At 46.1% G+C, this 21,263-nt stretch overlaps 1 protein-coding gene across 2 annotated transcripts in view; it reads left to right on the top strand.

Annotated features, from left to right (window-relative positions):
- The window catches only part of SMNDC1 (survival motor neuron domain containing 1), a 500,862-nt gene extending 482,621 nt beyond the window's left edge, over window positions 1-18,241 (top strand). For both annotated transcript variants that reach the window (XM_069611768.1, XM_069611769.1), the window contains exon 7: window positions 17,564-18,241. In XM_069611768.1, the coding sequence (XP_069467869.1) occupies window positions 17,564-17,644 (81 nt within the window). In that variant the 3' untranslated portion in view covers window positions 17,645-18,241. The remainder of the gene's footprint in view (window positions 1-17,563) is intronic.
- Window positions 18,242-21,263: the final 3,022 nt, after the last annotated feature.

The raw sequence follows: 21,263 nt of genomic DNA, 5'->3' as shown, positions 1-21,263 counted from the left end.
GTTGGGACCCTATTGCCAGGAGGTCAGGGTTGTTGTAGTGCACCCAAAGGGTACTGCATACAATCTTGCCTAACAACTGTCCTTATAATATTCTTTTGAGTTGTCAGTTATGGTATTATACACATCTATATTCTGTTCCCACAGACCCAAGGACACAAACACTAGCTTGAACTCCAATGGAGTCATCAGCTAGTAGGTGAACGTTAGCACCGGCCATTGGAGCTTTCTCCTCTGGAGTGAAGGCTAAGGAGACAGTGTGGACCCCAGAAGGTTTACCCTTGCATTTGGGATCCCATTGCACATGGTCACCAGACCCACAAACCACAAATACCAAAGCTTTTCTGTAGTGGGGGTGTCTGGTAACCTCCCTCTGGTTTGGATGGAATTTACCCTTATGGTTTTTGTGGCCCTCTTGAGGTGGTGGAGGGATTAGTATTTTCTTTACCATCTTTTTTGTGATTTTGCCCCCTCTCATCCTTTTTCTGGGTTGACCTGGAATCCTTAAGGGTGGCCCTGTTGGCTACCCATAAGTCAGCAGCTTGAGCTAGTGTCTTGGGATCAAGTTCCTTAGTCAGCCCTTTGCTGTCTCTGCTCAGGAGAGCAAACATCAAAATTATTCTCTAGTAAAAATAAATTCCTCATTCCATCAAAGTAGTTAACTTTGTAGCCCTTAACCCAACCATCTAAGTTTTCCAGGCATTCACAAACACAGGTAGCCCAAGCAGTATCCTCTTTCTTTGTATGGTCTTTAAACCTTTTAAGGTACTGAGGGTCTTCCGAAATCTGGCAATAAGAGCCTGTTTGACTAGTCTGTACTCTTTTCCGTCATTGGAATTCAACTCCATAATGGTATCACAACCATTCTGGGGGAAGCCTAGACGTGATCCAAGCAACTAAATCATTCCCACAAATATTCTGCAAACCATAAGTGAATTCCAATGTACTCAACCAATCAAGTTTAGGATCATACATACTTACAGCCTCTTTTGGTGGGGGAAGTCTCTTGGGACTAGTAGACCGAGAAGACCCTGTAAAAGAAGCCGAACCAAGGGACATCTTTTTCATATCGTACTCCTGTAGCATTTCCCTTTCTCTGAGCCTTCTCTCCTTGTCTTTGTCCTCAGACTTGCTGCAAGTTTTGTGAATTCTGGTTCACCTCATACTTTCAAGTCAAAGATATTCTGGGCTTACATTGCGACACCTGGGGTTCGTGGTAGGAGGTTGTTGACACTCAGTAGAAGGCTGTAGAGCGGAGTTGTTCACTCCTTGAGGATACTCCTCTGTTTCTGATCCAATTGGCTACGCTCTAAACTATCATTTCGAATGGATTGTGTCCTCCCACGTATTCCTCATCTTATGATCTTCGTATCCTGCCAGCTTTGCTGCTTTGGAATTTTTTTTTCTCACCAGAGGGCACTGTGCACGAGGTCGTAGTGGCGATCTCCCTTGACGGGCTCCGAACCATGTCGACGTCACCATCCGTATAAATAACTTGTGCTGCGCCCGTTGGCTTCAGTTCAGTTTTTCGGATTGCTTCGCTCGGGAACGGCACGCTTCGAAATTTTCTTCTGAAAATGTAGTCTTCCTCTACCCCCAAGACAGGGTTCAAAAAATGTATTGACTGCGGATCGAACATGGCCATCACAGATCCTCACCACATTTGTCTCTGGTGCCTAGGTTCAGACCATCGAACCGGCAACTGTGGCTCCTGTCAGTCGATGACGGAGAAGGCTCTTCATGAGAGGAAAGGTAAACTGGCGGTGGGGCGGGAAGCTTCTAAGGCCTCCTCGAAGGCCTTGTCTAAAAGACATTACAAATCGAGCGATTCAAAAGAATCGGATCGTCATAGACACTCTAAGAGATCCCGATCTCGTAGTAGATCTAGGCGCTCTTCATCTTCCTCTTCAAAAAAAAAGTTAAAAGGAGACCTAGATCTCCCTCTTCATCATCCGATACATCTACCGAATTGGTACGATGCCCGACTAAGTCGGATTCCCCAAGAAAATGGGAAGATTTTAGAAGGAAGATGATCTTTGAGAATGTGGCCTCGACCCCCTCAAAGACGCCTCAAAAGAGCCAGACCCCGGTCGCACCATCGGACGACACAGGGAAGTCGGGAACTACTGTGGTAAAACCCAGTAGTATGGGTGAAACTCATAAAACTCGAGTCGACGCCAAGTCGTCGAAGATTCCTCAAATAGTTTCCCTGACACTATAAAAAAACAAGTCGTTGAAAACATCTGCAACTTCGTCAACGCCATCAGCACCGACAGCTTCGACATTGAAGCCAAAATCGTCTTTGACGCCTTTGTCGAAGACATCATCGGTGTCCTTGAAGACTCCTTCAATACCATCGAAGGTTCCTTCGATTCCTTAGACCATAACCTATTAACAAGACAGGAGATTTACTCCTTTACCAAAATCAGACTTCTTTGAGTCTGTCGTCTATATTTGAAGAAAGTGGCTCTAAAGAGGTTTCTCCTTTTGGAGTACAATATGGTACTAGAGAGGTCCCAGAAGAATCAATCGATCCAGAATCGAAAATGAGACCTGTGACACCCTTCACTCTGCTAGTGGCATTGACATGTTACCTGAGCTAGAGTTTGCAAAACCTGAACATGTAGATTCAGGGTACAGGAGTTTAATGAATAGAGTGGTGGAAGACATGGGCTGGGGTAGGGCCTCACCCACTGTTGATCAGGATGATATGACTGACATACTTGATCAGGGCCCCTGAAAGGATCCAGTTCTCCCCTTCCATAGGGCACTTCAGAGAACGGTAGAAAAGAACTGGGAAGCTCCTGACAACATTGCTGCAGTAAACAGTAATTTTCCTAAGAAGTATAGAACTTCTAGTTCTGATCCTGAGTATTTAAACAGGCATCCCACTCCAGAAAGTCTTGTTATTAAAGCTGCAACAACCTCAAGACAGACTGTATATCCATCTATCCATCCGGATAGAGAGGATAAGAAGGTGGATGCTTGGGCCCGTAAAGTTTTTACTTTGGGTAGCATGGCTCTAAAGTCAACTAATGTTACCTGTACCCTGGCCAGGTTCACCCATACCCTGTGGGACTGCATTTCGGTGGTGGCTGAACATATTCTGGAAGGTGAGGAAAGGGAAGGCTTCCTGAATATTGTCAGACTTAAAGGAGGCAATGGGGGAATGTCTCCAGTCTGGACTGGACACTGCTGATGGTATCAGCAGATCCATGGCTGCAAGCAGTGGGCTATGCAGATTTGCGTGGTTGAGGAAGTCTGGGATCGCACCAGATGTGCAGGCCAGACTTCTCAACATGCCTTTTGATGGCTTGAGGCTGTTTGGTAATAAGGCTGATGAAAGCCTAGAAAAACTACGGACCTCAAAAGCGGCAGCTAAATCTTAGCGCCTCCATGCGACAGCCTCAGAAACCCTATTCGGGCCCATCTTCCTGGAGGGGTTGTTCTATTCGGTACTACTCCTCTTTTGGTAGAGGAAGAGGACGGGCCTTTCAAAGAGGCAAGAGAAATGTCGCTCGTGATGGACGAGGAAAGACTGCAAAGCCAACCTCAGGAACGGCATCTTTGCCCTCAGCCGCTCCTGCAGCCATCTTCAAATCACTCTGCGGCCTTATCACACAAAACCCCAGTGGGAGGCAGAATCTCTCAACGTCTGAAAGAATGGCGGGGCATTAGTTTAGATGCTAGGGCACTGGAGACAGTAGTTCAAGGTTATTGCCTTCCTTTCCTAAAAAGGCCTCGGGACCATCCACTGGGAACCAACTCTGTCAAAATTACAGACCCTCCCTTCTCCCGAACAAGCTCAGGCACATCGGTCGATCACCTGTCGCTTCCTTCACAAACTGGGCTTCTCGCTCAAGAAGTCTCACATGATACCATCCCAAAAGCTCCAGTTTATCTGAGCAGTTTTGGCTACTTCCTCGGGCAAAGCCTCATCTCCCGAGGTGAGCTCTCCACATTCTGCAGATGGTAACAAAGTTCCAAAATGCCCAGCATCTGCCGGCCTTCGATTTTTCTGAGGTTGCTCGGCCTCATGGCATCCTGCATTTTTCTGGTGCCAGAGGCCAGATTGAGAATGAGATCCCTTCAATGGGCCCTCAGAACTCAGTGGTCCCAGTTCTCAGGGAGTATGTCGGATCTTCTGCAAGTCCCGAACGCAGTTGCTCAGGATCTATTATGGTGGGCTTGCAACAAAAACATCCTCAAGGGAGAATCTTTTTGGCAACCATGGGCGGAGATAACAGTAGTAACGGACGCCTCACTCACAGGGTGGGGAGCCCATACCAACGATCTGACAGACAATCAGCGGTCGTTGGTCTCCATCGGAGTCCAAACTACACATCAACCTATTGGAGCTGAGGGTAATCAGACCAGCACTGAAGGCCTTCCTGCCCTCTGTACAGGGAAAGAATGTCCTGATAATGACGGACAATACAGTGGCCATGTACTACCTCAACTAGAGAGGAGTAGGGTTACTACCACTGTGCAGAGAAGCAATGCAGCTCTGGTTCTGGGCAATAAGAGAAGGAATCTCAATCTGCTCTCCAGCTATGTGAACTGCCGAACACGGCGGCAGATGCTGTGAGCAGGCAGAGCAGTCTCCCACGAGTGGGAGCTAGCTCAGAAAGTCCTTCTAGAGATCTTCGCCCTTTCGGGAACCCCTCAAGTGGATCTGTTTGCGACTGCGGTCAACCGGAAGTGCGAACAGTACTGCTCAAGGGAATTTCCTGTGAGAGGGGCTCTAGGAGACGCTTTCGTGGTGGACTGGAAGTTGCCACTTCTGTACACGTTTCCTCTAGTCCCTGTGATTCCTCAAGTAATCAGGGGGTTGAGAAATTTCAGGAAAACCATGATCCTAATTGCCCTGGATGGGCCAGGGGGACGTGGTACCCGGACCTTCTGGACATGTCCATCTGTCCTCCGATACGTCTTCCGCAAAATGAGAATCTTCTCTCTCAAGAGGAAGGTCGGGTTCTCCATCCAGAGGTCAAAACACTCAACCTTCATGCATGGTTTCCGAGAGGGTGAGATGCAAGGATTGGGATCTTCCGGATGACGTAATGGAGATTTTGCTTTCGGCCAGAAGGCCAGCAACAAAATCTTTGTACCAATGTCTTGGAACAAGTTCAGTAACTGGTGCAAAGATAAAGATGTAGAACCTTTTCAATGTGGCGCCCCAATGGTGCTTTCTTTCCTATTACATCTAGCCAATCTGGGGCTCCAGATCGGAACAATTGAAGGATATCTAGCGGCGCTGTCCATTTTCAAGCGCTCCTCCGAAGAGGTATCTTACTTCAAAATTCCATTGATTCAATTCCTGAAAGGGCTTCCTAACGTATACTCTCCAGTACCTTTTCATGTCCCAATTTGGGATTTAAATCTAGTACTTAAGTTTCTAACTTGTATACCTTTTGAGCCTCTGCACTCATGTCCCTTGAGGCTTCTAACATTGAAGACCATCCTTCTTGTAGCCTTAACATCAGCCCGCAGGGTTAGTGAACTACAGGCTCTCTCATGTAAACCCCTATATACTACTTTTTACAAGGACAAAGTGGTTCTTATTAAAGTTAAACCATCTTTCTTACCTAAAGAAGTTTCTGACTTCCACTTGTCACAAATTAAATTAACAACATTTGGGCAAAGAAGAGGAGAGATTGCATAGACTGTACCCTAAAAGGGCTCTGTTTTTACATTTCAAGAATGTCAAAATTGCATCAGGGTGATCAACTTTTTGTAGGTTATACTGGCCATAAATTGGGATTAGCAGTGACAAAACAGACCATATCCTGTTGTATCATTCTAGCTATAATTGAATGCTGCAGATTGACGGGGAAAAGACCCACCGGATGGGTTGCGAGCCCACTCTACTAGGGGGGTGGCTACTTCTGCGGCTCTGAAGAGGGGAGTCTCTGCAGTAGATATTTGTTCAGCTGCAACATGGGCATCAATGCATACCTTCAAGCATTATTGCTTAGATGCTTCTTCCTTTAATGAGGGTTTATTTGCCAAGGTGGTACTTCATTCCGTCCATGAGAACAATAACTAGTACTCCCACCTCCAAAGTAACCACTGCTATGGGAGTCTTATCATAAGATGAGGAATAAGTGGGAGGACACAATCCATTTGAACAAGTTACTTACCAACTAACGTTCTTTCGACTGGATGTTACTCCCACATATTCCTCATTGCCCCTCCCATCCTACCCCGCAGTACAGTTTACGTTACTTGCACTTTCCTCTCACGAAGAGTCTATCTGTCATGAGGCACGCCTGGGTGTTCCTCGAATATTTCCTCAAACAGAACTGAAGCCAACGGGCGCAGCACAAGCTATTTATACTGATGGTGACGTCGACACGGTACGGAGCCCGTCGAGGGACATTGACGCTACGACCTCGTTCACAGCACCCTCTGCCTAATTTTTTCCAAAGCAGCAAAGCTGGCAGGATACGAATATCATAAGATGAGGAATACGTGGGAGGAACATCCAGTTGGTAAATTATTCTGATGCTTGTTAATCTGCTTAAAATCACATGCTGTGCCTATGGTCTGACATCCAGTGGTAACCATGAAGTATTGCATCTTGTCTTTCGAGAATCGAAGGGGGATGTCAACATGGGTGTGCCTCTAACGTGACGTGTAGTGTACCCAAGATCCCTCATGCGTCCCTCAGATTGTTTTTTTCCGCCCAGCATACTGGTTTCCTTATGCGGAGCTCGTCAGACATTGCTTATTGATCCCTCGACCTTTGGTCGAATAGTTATATAAAATAATTCAGATCACCCTATCTGTCCCTTATTTCGACAGCTGTTCCAGATCTTCGCCGAAGACCTTCAGAACCTCGATGGACAGTGATCCAGTCGGCGCTGCCGACCACGTGGCCGGGCCTTCCGCCGGCCTACACAGTAGCGAGCGTGGGTCAGGATGGACATTTCTGTACAATTTGAGAATGCCTTCCCCTTTTCTTCCTCTTCCTCTTTCCCGTTTGGTCTTTGTCACTCGACCCATCCTCAGCTATGGAGAGGACTCAATTTAGGTTTTGCCCCATTTGTAAGGGCAAATTTACCTCGAAAGATTAGCTTAAACAGTGTAACCGTTGCTTTCCCCTCAATCACAACGAAGTAGGATGCACGGCTTGTAAGCTCCTCCGTCCTAAGACATTAAAAGAGCGCAAAGTCAAGTGGTGGGCGGCCTACGGGATGTCCAAGGCAGAGTTTTCTCCCGCTGCCTCAGCCACCGAATGTGATGACGGCAAGAGTGACGATCAGACCTCCGAACCGGAGGTTGTTGACCTTTCGACGGAACGCTCTCGCTCTGCATAGTCTGTCCCCGGCCCTGCTAGGCACAGCTCAGGCACCACTATGGGGAAGTCACACCCCGGCGATAAAGACTAACAATTAAACGACACCAAACACACAACCCTGAGTCAATCTTCGGCCAAGTCGCAGAAGACTTCAGCACCAACGGGTACACCGGAAGCTCCGGTGACACCCGCCGACTGTCGGGATCGGCAGCCCTCCCCGCAGCTGCATATGCACCTAGCGACCAGGCCATTGCGAATAAATGGCGCTACCTCTAGTATAACAGGTTCCGTCGAGACGCATCGCAAGAAGGCGTACAGCGCCGACGGGGTTCCGGTTCTGCCGAAGAAGGCGCTCACCGAAGACTGGGCCTCAGCACCACTGAAAAAAGGCTGCCGCTGAAGACCAGGCCCCAGCTCTGCCGATAAGGCCCCCTTCACACCCGAAGGCGGAAACTTTGCGCCTCCTATCTGCAGAGGACGTCGCCAACAGCGTAGTAAGGATTGTTTCTGCCGATTCTCAAACGGCAGTCAAGGGATTCTTTGAGGCCTACAGAAAAGACCAAGGATCAGTCGAGATCCAAGGATAGCCTAAGGGGCGTACCGTAACCCTCCCACAAGCTGAAATCAAGTCACAGGGACATCCCACATCTGTCGGTCCCCCAGGAGGAGTTCTCTGAGGGCGAAGAAGGGATGCCTTCAACGTTGAGACAAAAATCTCGTTGTTTTGCGACAAGCGTTTTCAAGACCCCTTTCCACCTCTAGACCATTCTAGGTCTTCTGTTTGGACTAGAGAGAAGTTGGAAAACTGCATGGAAAGGCTGGACAGGTTTGTTTCCCGTTCAGAACAACCCACACCAAAATGACCATGGGATGAGAGCCTTTCAGACCCTGTAGCAAAATTCCCAAAGCTCTTTGACCCCTCTCTGGAAGAGGATATGTACAACTATGACCTAACTGAAGACATTCCTGCAGACACTCAGTATGATCAATTCACCAACCCTGAGGACATGTAGGATCCCATAGATGGATGGGAGAAGAACCCGGATATGGGTGACCCTCAGCCATGGCAGTCTCCAGATCTACAAGATCATGATGCCTTGTCTTTGGATTCCCCACAGACCACCCCCACTAGACAACCCTCGCCAGTGGTTGATCAATTGACATTTAACGTTATGTTGCGTAAAGCAGCTGAACACTTTAAAATTGCCACAGATGAAGCTGTCCCTGAAGTTGACTTCATGGAGGACATCCTCAATGAGAAGCCTCCGGCCAGTCAAGCTATTCCTCTCCTCTCCTCAATTCAATTAAGAAACGTCTGGCTCCCTCCTTAACACCTGCCCTCACAAGAGTTGTTAACTCAAGAATAGAAAAACCTGCTTGTCCTTCTCCCTCTGTATATCAGGGGGCACTCCACCCCAGACTCTGGTGGCGACTACTACAAGAAATAAGGCATGGGTCCCTTTGGCAACCGGCATGGCACTCCCTGATAAGGAAGGTAAAAGACTTTACACCCTTGGGAAGAGGATCACGGTCGCAGCAGCGTTTTCAGCACGTATTGCCAACGCTACTTGTTGGCCAGCTACGCTGATGCTCAGTGGGCCTTACTACAAGAAGGCATACAGGAGGTTCACGAACCGCTACGTACTCGTCTCCTGACCACTGTCACTGACGGCAGACAAGTGAACCAAAGCATACTTAAGAACACTTTGGATTCTGCTGCGATGGCTGGTCGATCCCTAGCTCAGGGTACACTCCTGAAGAGACATGCGTGGCTACGGAACTCTGGATTTAATCCAGAGACGCAGGTGTCACTTATAAATAAGCCTGTGGAAGACTCAAACCTGTTTGGGAAAGCGGTCGATGAGGCCCTCGAGGCTGCAAAAAAGGAGCATGACAACCTAAAAACACTAGACCAAATTACACGGAGACACTCTACAAGACGAGGATCTGGGTCCAGGCTGCTTTTTCATGGCCAACGCTTCCCTCAACAATACTCCTCGGGAAACAATTGGAATTCTTCACAGGGAACCAGCGGATACACCACCCTGTATCCCCAAAGGGGTCAGCGTTGTGGGAAAGGAAGGGGCCGAAACTCTACCCCTAGAGGCTCCCCGGCCTCAGGTTCAAAATGACCCCAATCGGGGGCCGGTTAACATGGTTCCTTCAGGCATGGGAGGGGATAACTACAGACCAATGGGTGCTATAGACCGTGGCCCACGGGTAGTGTATAGAGTTCAACTGGTCCCCAACATTCAGACCTCCACATGCAAGATGACTGACACCAGACCATCTTTGCATACTCCTCCAGGAAATCAAGACACTGCAAGAGAAAGAGCCATCAAAATATGTCGCAGGTAAAGGAAGGTATTTATTCAGTGTACTTCCTTGTATCCAAAAAGGATCTAACCATGGGCTGTGTTTTAGATATGCGCCCAGCGAACAAATTGGTAAATCCACAAGTTCTGCATGGTCACGCTGCAGGAAGTAATTCTCCTGCTATCACGGGGATTAAATGGCAACACTGGACATGAAAGATGCATACTTTCATATTTCCTTGTTGCCAGCGCACAGAAAATACCTCTGATTTGATACAAGACCAGCATTATCAGTTCAAGGTACTACCCTTCGGCATAGCATCTGCACCAAGGGTATTTACGAAGGTACTAGCGGTGGCAGCAGCACATCTGCGCAGGCAATCCATCCTGGTCTATCCTTACCTCGATGACTGGCTCATAATAGGGGACTCTTACGAAACATGTCTTTCAAATACCCAAAAGACGATGGATCTTTTATTCAGTCTGGGATTCTCTATCAACGAGAAAAAAATCCAGCCTTGACCCTGGTCAGGTCAGACAGTTCCTAGGGGCTCTAATTCGAACAAAGGACAGCATTGTCTTTCCCTCCGACAAGAGGCTTCAAAACATGTTTCAAATCCCTCAGTATGTAGCCAGTCGAGAGGTGACGGTACGCAAGGCTATGCGACTGCTAGGATTGATGGCGTCATGCATCTACTTGGTTCCGCATGCGCCCACTGCAGGAGTGGCTCAACAGCCAGTGGTGTCAGGCCAGCGGTCAGTGGGACGATCTAGTGGCCGGCTCGCCGGCCCTCGTTCTCTCGCTGCAGTGGTGGTCAAGGGACAACCTCTTGAAGGGGAAATCCTTCACCACTCCCGCAGTGGAAGCGCCACTAACCACAGACGCGTCTCTCGCAGGGTGGGGAGCTCACCTGCTTCAACAGCACACAGAGTTTGGTCGTCAGACATAGCATACAACTACATAAACCTGTTGGAACTGTTGGCATTGTTCAAAGCACTAAAAGCTTTCCAGACACAACTGCAGGGGAAGACTGTCTTGATCCTCAGACAGCACCACGGCCATGTACTATCTGAACAAACAAGGGGGCACTCTCTGCAGCGCTGTCCAAACTGTCCCAGAACATTTGGAAGTGGGCTCTCATGTTCCTGCTATCACAACATGTTCAAGGGGAACTCAATCTTCTAGCAGACTTACTCGGCAGACACTTCCTGTTGCCCATGGAGTACGAATGCTGATTACAGAGACATCGTCTACAATGTTTTTGCAGAATGGGGCTTCCCAGAAATCGATCTGTTAGCAACTCTGGAGAATGCTCAATGCCAAGATTACACCTCCAGGTACCCCAGAACCGTTCCAAGGGGAACAGACTCTGGATAACATGGACAGGGAAATTTGTCTACACCCCTCAACCCCCCCGACTACCCTTCTCAACGCGATGGTGCACAAGATGCACCAAGAACCAGTCACGATGATATTGGTGGACCCCATGTCCATGAAATGTCTCCATCTCCTCCGTTGAAACTGCCTTGCCCGTACAACATGTCGCAAGACAGGAGAGCCGCTCCACCCATGCCTGCAGACATTGAACTTAGCGGCCTGGCTCTTGATGTCATAGTTTGGGCACCTACAACTCCCTCATATGTATCGACATTCTCAGGGAGGCAAGAAAACCGAACACTGGATACTGCTATTCCAGTAAATGGAAATGGTTTATCTGGTGCAACACAAAGAGTGTTAACCCGATCAACTGCTCTCCCACACATTGTTTTGTATCCAACTCATCTACTTAACTCAGGCCTGGTATTTAGCTCTCTAAAGGTTCACTTAGCTGCGCTTTCAGCCTACACTACATTACAACAGAAAGTGTCATGGTGGAAGATTCCAGTTATTAAAGCTTTCATGGAGGGAGTGAAAAGAATTCACCCTCCCATTTCTAACCCGGCTCCCGGATGGGACCTGAAAGTGGTGTTGACTAGGCTTATGGGGGCTCCTTTTGAGCCCATGCACAAGGCAAGTCTTAATGATATCACCTATAAGACTGCTTTTTTTAATAGCAATTACCTCCATTAGGATAGTAATTGAACTACAAGCGCTCTGTCCTAGATCCCTTTGTAACAGTTCTCAAAGATAAGGTGGTTCTACGCACTCACCCTAGATTCGCGCCTAAATTCATTTGCAAGTTCCATGTGAACCAATCTATAGAACTACCAACGTTCTTTCAAAATCCTTCAAGGATGGGAGAAAGAACCCTGCACACACTGGATGTACGCAGAGCTGTCATGTTCTGCATGGATAGAACTCGACCACTAAGAAAAACTAATCTGTTCTTTCAGTAGTGGCAGGAAGAGAAGACGACGCAGTCGCCAAATCCACTATCTCTAGGTGGATTGTCAAATGCATCGCACTCTGCTACAGTCTTGCTAAGAGAGAGCTGCCCTTCAAGCCTAGAACACATTCTACTCGAGGCAGTGGGGTTTCCATAGCATTCATTGCAAATGTTCCCCTTGAGTCCATTTGCAAAGCGGCAACCTGGAGTTCTGTACACACCTTTACAAAAAACTATTGTCTACACACTCATTCTAGGTCTGATTCTCAGGTGGGGACAGGCAGTACTAAGACATCTTTTCACTACTGTTCCTTCTCACAACCCACCTGCAACTCTGGGTACTGCTTGCTAATCTATGCACAGCATGTGATTCTAAACAGATTAACAAGCATCAGAAAACATGCATTACTTACCGTAAAAGCATTTCTGATGATTGGATCTGCTTAGATTCACATGCGCCCACCCTTCCTCCCCGCTCGGATGGAAGGAACATAGTCCTCTTACTACTTTCTCTCTTTTCTGTACTCAAGATAGTCATAAGGCTCCCTCACGGCAGAAAAAATACAATCGGAGAGACCTTGACATGTGAGGGATCTTGGGTACACTACACGTCACATAGGGATAGTGTTATAGGCACGCCCATGTCGACGTCCCCTTTCAATTCTCGAAAGACAAGATGCAATGCTCTGCGGTTACCACTGGATGTCGGACCATATGCACAGCATGTGAATCTAAGCAGATACAATCATCAGAAATGCTTTTACGGTAAGTAATGCATGTCTTTCATCAATTTGTTCCATATTAATGTTGGAAGTAGGGATTATGGGCCTACTCCCAGGATTTTGATGATTTTGCAGTCATGTAATCGACAAATGTTTTCTTTCCTTTAAACTCAGTCCCCTTTTACTACATAGATCCTTCAGTTGTTCCATTGTAAGTGCAGTAAGGGACGGTCATTAAAATTATCAATTTCTGGCATTATTTTAAATTTAATCCACTCTACACCAATTCCACCGCCTGCCACCAGTGTTGGGTAAGAATTGATGCAGTCCAACTGGTGTGGGACTACACAAGACTTATCGCTTGGTATTAGGTAGCCCACCTTTTAATATAGGCCCGAACTACGCAAGTTTGATAGTGTGACTGAGCAGCGAGGCTTATCTTAAGAGGGGTAATGTGAGCTGTAGAACTGTACAATGAAATCAGTAAATACAGGTATCCAAGTAAACACTTACAGTTATAATATAAATATGTATTAGAATTATTTAAAAAGCAGCAACTAATAGTACCATTAATCCCAGCTTTGGGTTCAATAAAAAAAAAAAAGCAGGTGAGTAATTATTTCATGTTCTACATTTTCCATCACCTTTGTAGTATTGAGTTATAAGGGAGGGAAAGGTTATAGTTTAATCAGAACATACTGGTATTCTACAAAAAGTTTGATTCTCTGAGGGATGCAGGCAGTTTTTTTTTTTCCCCTCAGTGTTTTAAGTGTTCAACAATTAAAATCTGTAAGAGAACGAGCACTGCCACTGCCAAAGCCAATAGGTTCAGAAGGCGGCCTTTAGGGAGCCAGGACAGCCAAAGTCAATGGGCCAGTTCAAAGTTTTGATGCGCTTAGAAAATATTTTTAAATGGTCATTAGTTCAAATGGAAAAATCACCAACTCGGGGAGTCACCTTGAAGCACAAGCTGAAAGGCCAGTGTAAGTGAGTTGAGGTCAAAATGGCACTCCCCAAAGTAGGAAACCACAAATGGCAAAGGTTTGATGTACCCCAAGCCCCACAGTACCTGTGAACTGAAGAATGTGTTCCAGTTGGATGCCTTCCAGCAATGGATTCAGCAGCTTTATATATCACTACATTTATTAAAAACACAACTCTATGCTTGAAGGTGCACAGACCAAAGCATATAACATTTGGATCACCTAACAGGAGTTATAGGGAAGTCAAAACCAGTAGTTACTTTTAGATTACTTTCAATAATACCAGGGTAGTAGAACCTATCAGTTGTACCGTGACGCTCCGCAAGAAATCACATAGTAATATCAACCGGACAATTTACTTTTCTGATCTAGTGAAACAGATTCTAGGAACAGTATAAACGTATAACTCTGATTCAGGATAACCGTTATTCTAGAGGAGTTGGACCTTAGGGTGTAATATTCAATTATAGTTGCTTTTCAGTTGAGACTAGGGTAAGCAATAACCAATTTATTTTAGGATGACAGTTATACACAAGGTACGTAAGACCTATACACTTTACAGGAGCTATAAGCAACTCCAAGGCCGGTGTAAATCTAAGACTCTGTCTGTCTAAAACAGATCAGGGAAAGCAAAACCCAGTGTTTATTTGTTTATTAATTTATAAAGCGCACCAAACCCTTAGGTATCTGGGTGCGTTGCATAGAATATATGTTACACAGCTACAAATGAATAATAGTTTATATACAATACATGCAATGTGAATAACCAAAGAAAATTCTGCGCTTGTATCGAGTTACATTGCATGGGGTGAATTTAGTGATCTTGAGTACATTTATATAAAGACACTGTATAGAAACACTTTTTGAATGACTGTTATTCTAGGTAGGTAACACCTAATTCAGACTTATTCTGGACAGTCTAACAGCTAGTCGGGGGGGCGGGGGGAGCCAGACCCAGTTGGGAACACTCAGACATAAAAATCTACTTTTCAGAAAGGCAGAACACTTCTAAGGCAAGTGATAACTTTTGTAATTATTCACTCTTGGAGTTGGTTACCAACAAACATCTTTTGCAAGTAAGTAACGTTTAAACACTTTTCTAGGCAAAAGGCCCAATCCTTAGAAGTCTTTACCTTATTCTTGTAGCAAAAGTGTTCTCAGTGGCAGAAGGGGGGGGGGGGTCACTGTGGTCTAGTGTCCAACAGGCAGGTCAGGATAGGTTTGTAAGTAGCACAAGTCTGAGTTCTGTTAGAACAAGTAAGTACTTTACTTTAGAGTTAGTTGAGGATCCAGGGGCTTCACAGAAGACTCCCCAGGAGCCTGGCTGCACTGGACTAGAGGACTACCAATCACAGAAAACACCCCAAACTACACAGGAATCGCAAAAGACTTGAGGTAAGTAAACCCAAGCCAGCACAGTACCTCAGTACAGAGGATTTTGCAGTAGGACAACTTCAGGATCTGCAGCCAAAAACCTGGCCGGTGAATTCCTTAGCTCAGAAGACAGGAAACTGGAAGGACTTTTGCAGCAAGAATCACAGGGAGGCTCTAGGCAAAGTTTTCCTCGTGGCTGGATGCGGTTCTGTGGATTTGGTGCCTTTTTCAGGAGCACAGAAAGACAGAATATCGCTGGTTGGATTCTCCGTGTTTGCAAGGTCCAGCACTCTGGTGAGGGGCTTTTCGGACTGGAATCGTGCCTCTGCAGATCCAGCAGGATGCCCACGAAGTTTCAGTGAGATTCGGAATTTCGGAAGACTGCACCGCATAGTGGCTCGAGTACCCAGGGAATTGGGGTTTTGCAGCCCAGCAAGGTCGCAGCACGTGATGGGATGGCTCAAAATGCAGGTCTTCATGAGACTAGTGGATCTCGCCAGCCTCATGGTTGTCGCGTTCGGGTCCCCCAGGTTGATTACACAGCAGGCTCTCTGGTCGCTGGAAATCGCTACAGCCATAGTTTCTTCATCTCCCTGTCCAGTTTCAGCTCCAGTGGTAGACTTCAGCAGCTTCCAGGTTCGGAGTATTTTATTTTACAGCAAGGGGTGGTCTGGCTTGCCATTCGGGCCAGCCAACCCTCCCCCCCCCCCATTGGGAGTTGGGTCCTTTCAGGCAAGGTGAAAGACAAGGCGCTGCAGAGTTTGGACACCTCCCTTGCTTCCTTCCTTCTCAGACACTCTGGTGCCTTGGCAGGGAATACAAAGGATTCCCGCCAAAGACAAAACTCCTACTGAGGTTGTTCCCGCCTAGAATGGCAGGGGAATACCTCAAACTACAAGCAAACCGGAAATGGCAAAAAAGGAGCCAACCATTTTAGAAAGTGTGGCCCTTCAGTGCCGAGTCTGATTTAACAGCCTGCGAGTAATAAGACTAAAGCATCACGAAGGTAAAATGGCTGCCACCAGCCATTCAAGTAAACTTGCAATTGTAACACAAATGCTACAGGTAAGTAAGCAAGGGGATACATTGTATCCCCCCAGCACTCCACATAAGGTGGGGTGTGCCGGCTCACTATATAAAATGTAAAGGGGAATGAAAATCCCTCTTTACCTCTTGGGGACAGTTCACCCAAGTACATTAAAGAGAAATTAACAGGGAAGCCCAAAGGGGCAACCCAGCCTAATCCCAAAAGGTATAGGAAACTAACTCCAACCATACACTATGGAGAGACATTAAAAGGTTGCCCATAAAATGAGTAAAAGACTAGGTGATGGGAGAAGCGGGGGGGATTCCCACTCACCTAGGGACAAGGTAAAATAGTTACAAAGTCCAAGCAAAAGTTCTGGGATTGACACAGAATTATGAAAATCTTGCCTAACATGGATTCTCAGGTGGGACAAGCGGTGCCAGGGAACTTAATACTATCCCAACCTTACATGCCTCCCAAGGCATTATGAAGAATGATTGGTAAGCTATACGCAGCACATGAATCTGTCGTGCTTCAAAAGACGAAAGTTACTTTTGACCTTCGTTTTGCAGCTTGTTTGTCACATGGGACGCACACCGATCCTCCACTGAGATTAGTTCACAATAAAGAAACTCCTACTCACAATAGATTTGATTTTGGCTTTCCATTAATTTATTGAAGATATGTAGTGTTAAGTCTTTCATAATGCACAATTTACATTGGATAAGAAACATTCAAATCTAAAGGTGAAGTCTACTTTGTCAGAGGTACATAGAGTTCATATAAAGAGCTGCATACTGATCTACCCAACTTAGTGACTATTTTTCAAGCTTAAAATGAACTGAAATGTTTTGGCACACGCACTAGATGGTGACTTGTGCACATTAAGTGATGCTGGACAAGACCAACTGCGAAAAATGCTATTACAGGTCAGTAACGTTTTCTGTATGTACGGAAGTGAGCACAGATGCTTCTGTTATTCAGAGTAGCCTTTGTGCATTTGCATTAAATACAAGCTTGCATGGTTAATGGTAGCGATGCTTACAGATTCATAATGCGAACACTATTTCAGGAATCGGTTCAGTTATACCCTAACCCCCTCTCCAGTTTGTGGCTTCACTTTGTGCTAACACTAAATCAATGGGTAGTAAATGCCTTCACATGAAGTGTTAAATGGGTGATGGTGGGCACACATTTAGTTCACTGAAATGAAGAGTTTTCAGAGAAATGAAGATTACTAGAATCCCCAGTGCCAAGAAGTCATGTACAATGAACAGATCTTATTGCTTCAATCTTGCACAGATTCTGAAACCGGTTTGCTATTACAACTAGCTGGTCTCATAGGGCATTAAACTGCAATGTTGCTCTGAATAGGAAGTGGGGTGTTTGAGTTCAAATGCCATGTAGGATTGCTTGCTTTGGGGAAAAGATTTATGTCTATGTACAAATGTATAGTGTTTTCCAAAATGCTAATCTAGTATTGAAAGATGCAAATTTTTCTGTTCCCTACTTTAGATTTGCAGATCCTTGAATGATAGATGCCAGGGCAAGTCACGGGATCTGGAAGCTTTGCAATCTTCACTAACCTCCTGCTAAGTGATCTGTGTAACTTCACACTAATGTGCACAGAAACATGGATTCATCACTTGTCCATCGATCTTGACATGCCTGGATATATGTCTAGTAAATTCTAAATAAAAATGAGTGACGTTTCTTTCTTACATTTGTCAACAAAATACTAGTTGCACATATCAGACATTGGTTGGCTGTATTACCATTTAGTCTATTGTGGGAATGTCTGCATTAATTCAGAACCCCATGTGTAACAAAACACGTATTTGCTTTTTTTCCTTCTCACAAATGGTAATTCCATTTCCAAATCTGTACTGTTAAAAAAGCAGATGTATAGCCCTGTATACAGTGTAGATATTTTTGTAAAAATGAGGTCAGTTCATGATTAAAGGTAAGATGGATCTTCGTGGATAGCGCAGTTCGTGAACCCTGACTGTATGTTCTTGTAGCTGGATTTCTTTTTGTTTGCACTGAATGGAGGGAGTGCCCTTCACTTAACGTGAATTCTACCAACGCTCCTTTGGGGGTTATTTCAGTCCAAAGGCAGAGTAATTTTTATGATATTGTCTTTCAGTTTTTGTATGTTTAACTTTTATTAAATAAACTGTTTTAAAATATTGACACTCGGTGTAAATGTTTGGTCTGAGGAAGGATGGTCCCCTTGAGGGTCAGAATGGATCTCCATTGATCATCTGTTTGCAACGGCATCATGGTGACAATGTGCATGTCCGATTGTTTAATGTAGTGTAATATACAATTGGAGGGTGCTACGTTGGTGTTGGTTACCATTTTCCAGAGACATTCTGAACTGTCTTTTGAAGCAAACTTTCCCTCATTTGGATTTCCCAGAGAAAGGGATTCAAAATTGAAATTCTACGTTTTATATTTGTTTGGCGTGTGCTTCTGTTGATGGGCCTATTTCTCACATGTTGTAGAGCTGGACACAAGTAACATATATGGCCAGGCTAGTTGATCAGGGCGGTGTCGGCGCCCTAGTTCTTTTAGACCTTTCAGCGGCGTTAGACACTGTCGATCATGCCATCCTGCTCGCGCGCCTGGCCCAGATCGGTGTCTCGAGCCAGGTATTGACCTGGTTTGGCTCCTTCCTGGCTGGCGGATCTCATTCTTTCCTTGCCACTCTTCTTTTCTAAACCTTCACATCTCAGTTGTGGTGTGACCCCCCCCCCCCCCCCCCCCAGGGTTCTGCCTTGTCCCTTATTCTATTCTTTTCAATGTCAACATCTTTCTGCTGGTTCGCCTCATTCGCTCCCTCAGCATCGGGTGCGATTTGTCCGCGGATGATACCCAGTTACTGATCCGTTTAGATCTGGCTGGGGTTTCCGCGTGCCTTTATAAATGCCTGACTGCCGTAGGTGAATGGATGGGCCATAACTGGCTGAAATTGAATGGGGTCAAGACTGAGGTGCTGGTGGTGGGTTCCCCTCCTGATACTTCACTGTGGATTGCTTCCTTCTAGACCTCTTCTCTTCGCCCTCTCCCCGTGCCTTCCCCCAAGGTAAAAACAAAATCTGAGTTATTGGGTCAGCTGATCTCTCCCTAGCCTCGGTATGTCAGCAGGGTCACTTTCAGCTTAAAATATTGAGGAAAGTGCTCCATCTTATTCCAGCATCACTTCATCCTCCTGTAGTGGCAGCTATGATTCTTCGCAGACTGGATTGTTGCAATTCCCTGTACTTGGTGTAACCAAAGGGGCTGTTTGGCAGGCCACAACGTCTTCAAAATTTGGCGGCGAGGCTAGTGGATCCCATATAAACCCCTGTGCTGCTCTCGCTCCATTGGCTGCCCTTGCTTGGCACAACGTATTCCGTGTAAGGCCCTCTGTATCGTTCACTGGGCTGTGCACGGTATAGCTGCTGAGTACCGATCTGCCGAATTTGAGCGATATGTCCTGTTAGAATTGCGTGCAGTACCCTCTGGAAACACCACACACAATTAGGACTACAGGTGGGAGCAAAAACCAACCTTTGGTATAAGTCTGTACCACACACTTTTGATAGCGAGCTGAGCAGCCAGGCTTATCACAAGTGGGAATGTGAGCAGTAACTGAAGTTACACAGAAGTATCACCATCACAGTGGTTCAAGTAGACACTTGCACTCAAGGTTTCTTGGTAAAAATACTTATACATTTATTTACACAATCATTTAGAAAACATTCACTAGTAGAAATCAACTCAATATTAAACACCAATATACCACACTAACAAATAGGGACAGTTTGAGCTCCCCTGAAAAAGGAGCCAAATAGCACTTCAGTTACTTTCAATAGGGATAGAAAGACATAAGTTTGTACAATGGGTTAGAAAACACTTATTTTAGGCAATGCAAAGGTTCAGTGTACCGGAGGGTCAGTTCAATTCAATAGACCAGACCAAAGTCAATAGTCTAGTGTTCTTGGATAGGACAGATCAGTTCTGGTACAAATGGAGAAGTCTTTGTAAAAGTTCTTAGAAGTAGTTTAGACGAAAAAGAATTATATGCTGGGTCGCATGCTGATTAGGCCTGCAAGTTGGGAAAGTTTCACAAACTTTCACCGCGAGAGTTAGGATCTCTCAACTGGATGGCACAGTACCTTAATGTGATCAAAAAGATGTAGCTGAAGACGGTGGTTCCTGGCAGTTTCTGCAGATCTCGCTGTTGCTGGGCCACAGTTGTGGGGACAAGACGGAGGACGTCTGGGAACTCCTGCACTGCACGAGATTGTCGTCTGAGCAAACAAAATGGTCACTTCGGTTCAAGCAGCTGTTGCTTCAAGACACAAACTGGTTTCCCTCTCCCTGGCTAAACCTTAACCAGCCTTGTGAATGGTAGCCAGGTGTCTTCTGAGCTGATTGGTCCCACCAACTCAAGGGAAGAAGCCGTCCTTAAAGGAGCTTCTCTGTTGATTGGAGATCTGGCAATTCGGAGTTGCAGCAGGGCTTCACCGGGCAAACCAACAGTCCAGTGGTTGCAGCAGCCGTCCTCTTCCAGCTCGTCTTCGGTTCTTTCGTTCCAGTGGTCGACTCTGCCTCCCATTCATTCCAGCCTAGCTGATACTCACCCAGCAGGGTGGCTGACCTTGCCGGACAGCCAGCCAGCCAATCACACTAGAATGCATTTGGGTCTCCTAGGAGACCAAGCACAGGGAGTTTCTGGCACCTCCTCACTTCCTGCCCACCCCAGACACTGACGCCAGGGGCGGACTTCAGTCCTGAAGCCCACCAAAGGCTCACGGAAAAAGGGACCAAACCTGGTTTGGCATGCAGTTACATCAGAAGGACCTTTTCACAAAGAAACGGCGAAAAAAGATGACCGGAGTCCATTTTTACAGAGGGGTCTTGGGCGCCATATTGAAAAACATGGCGGCCCCGATTTTTTTGCTACTTGTGTTCATGGTTGGGAAAAATCTGGGTAGCTTGTTATAAAACCACTGCCACCAGCCATTTCAGTAGAAAAGGGTAACTTGTGCCAGCTACAAGAGTGTTTAGACAGGTGGTACTAAGTAACCCCTCCAGCACGCTATAGAAAGATAGTGTGTGCTGGGTCTATGAATTTAAAAAGACTAGTAAAGTCAATTTAGCTTTACATTCTCTGGGGAACAGTAAATCATCTCAGAGAAGGTATTTAAACCTTGGGAAGTCCAAA

Source organism: Ambystoma mexicanum, chromosome 8, assembly GCF_040938575.1.
Source record: "Ambystoma mexicanum isolate Mex_15411 chromosome 8, UKY_AmexF1_1, whole genome shotgun sequence".
Classification (NCBI taxonomy): domain Eukaryota; kingdom Metazoa; phylum Chordata; class Amphibia; order Caudata; family Ambystomatidae; genus Ambystoma; species Ambystoma mexicanum.
This window is presented reverse-complemented; position numbering and strand designations above follow the sequence as displayed.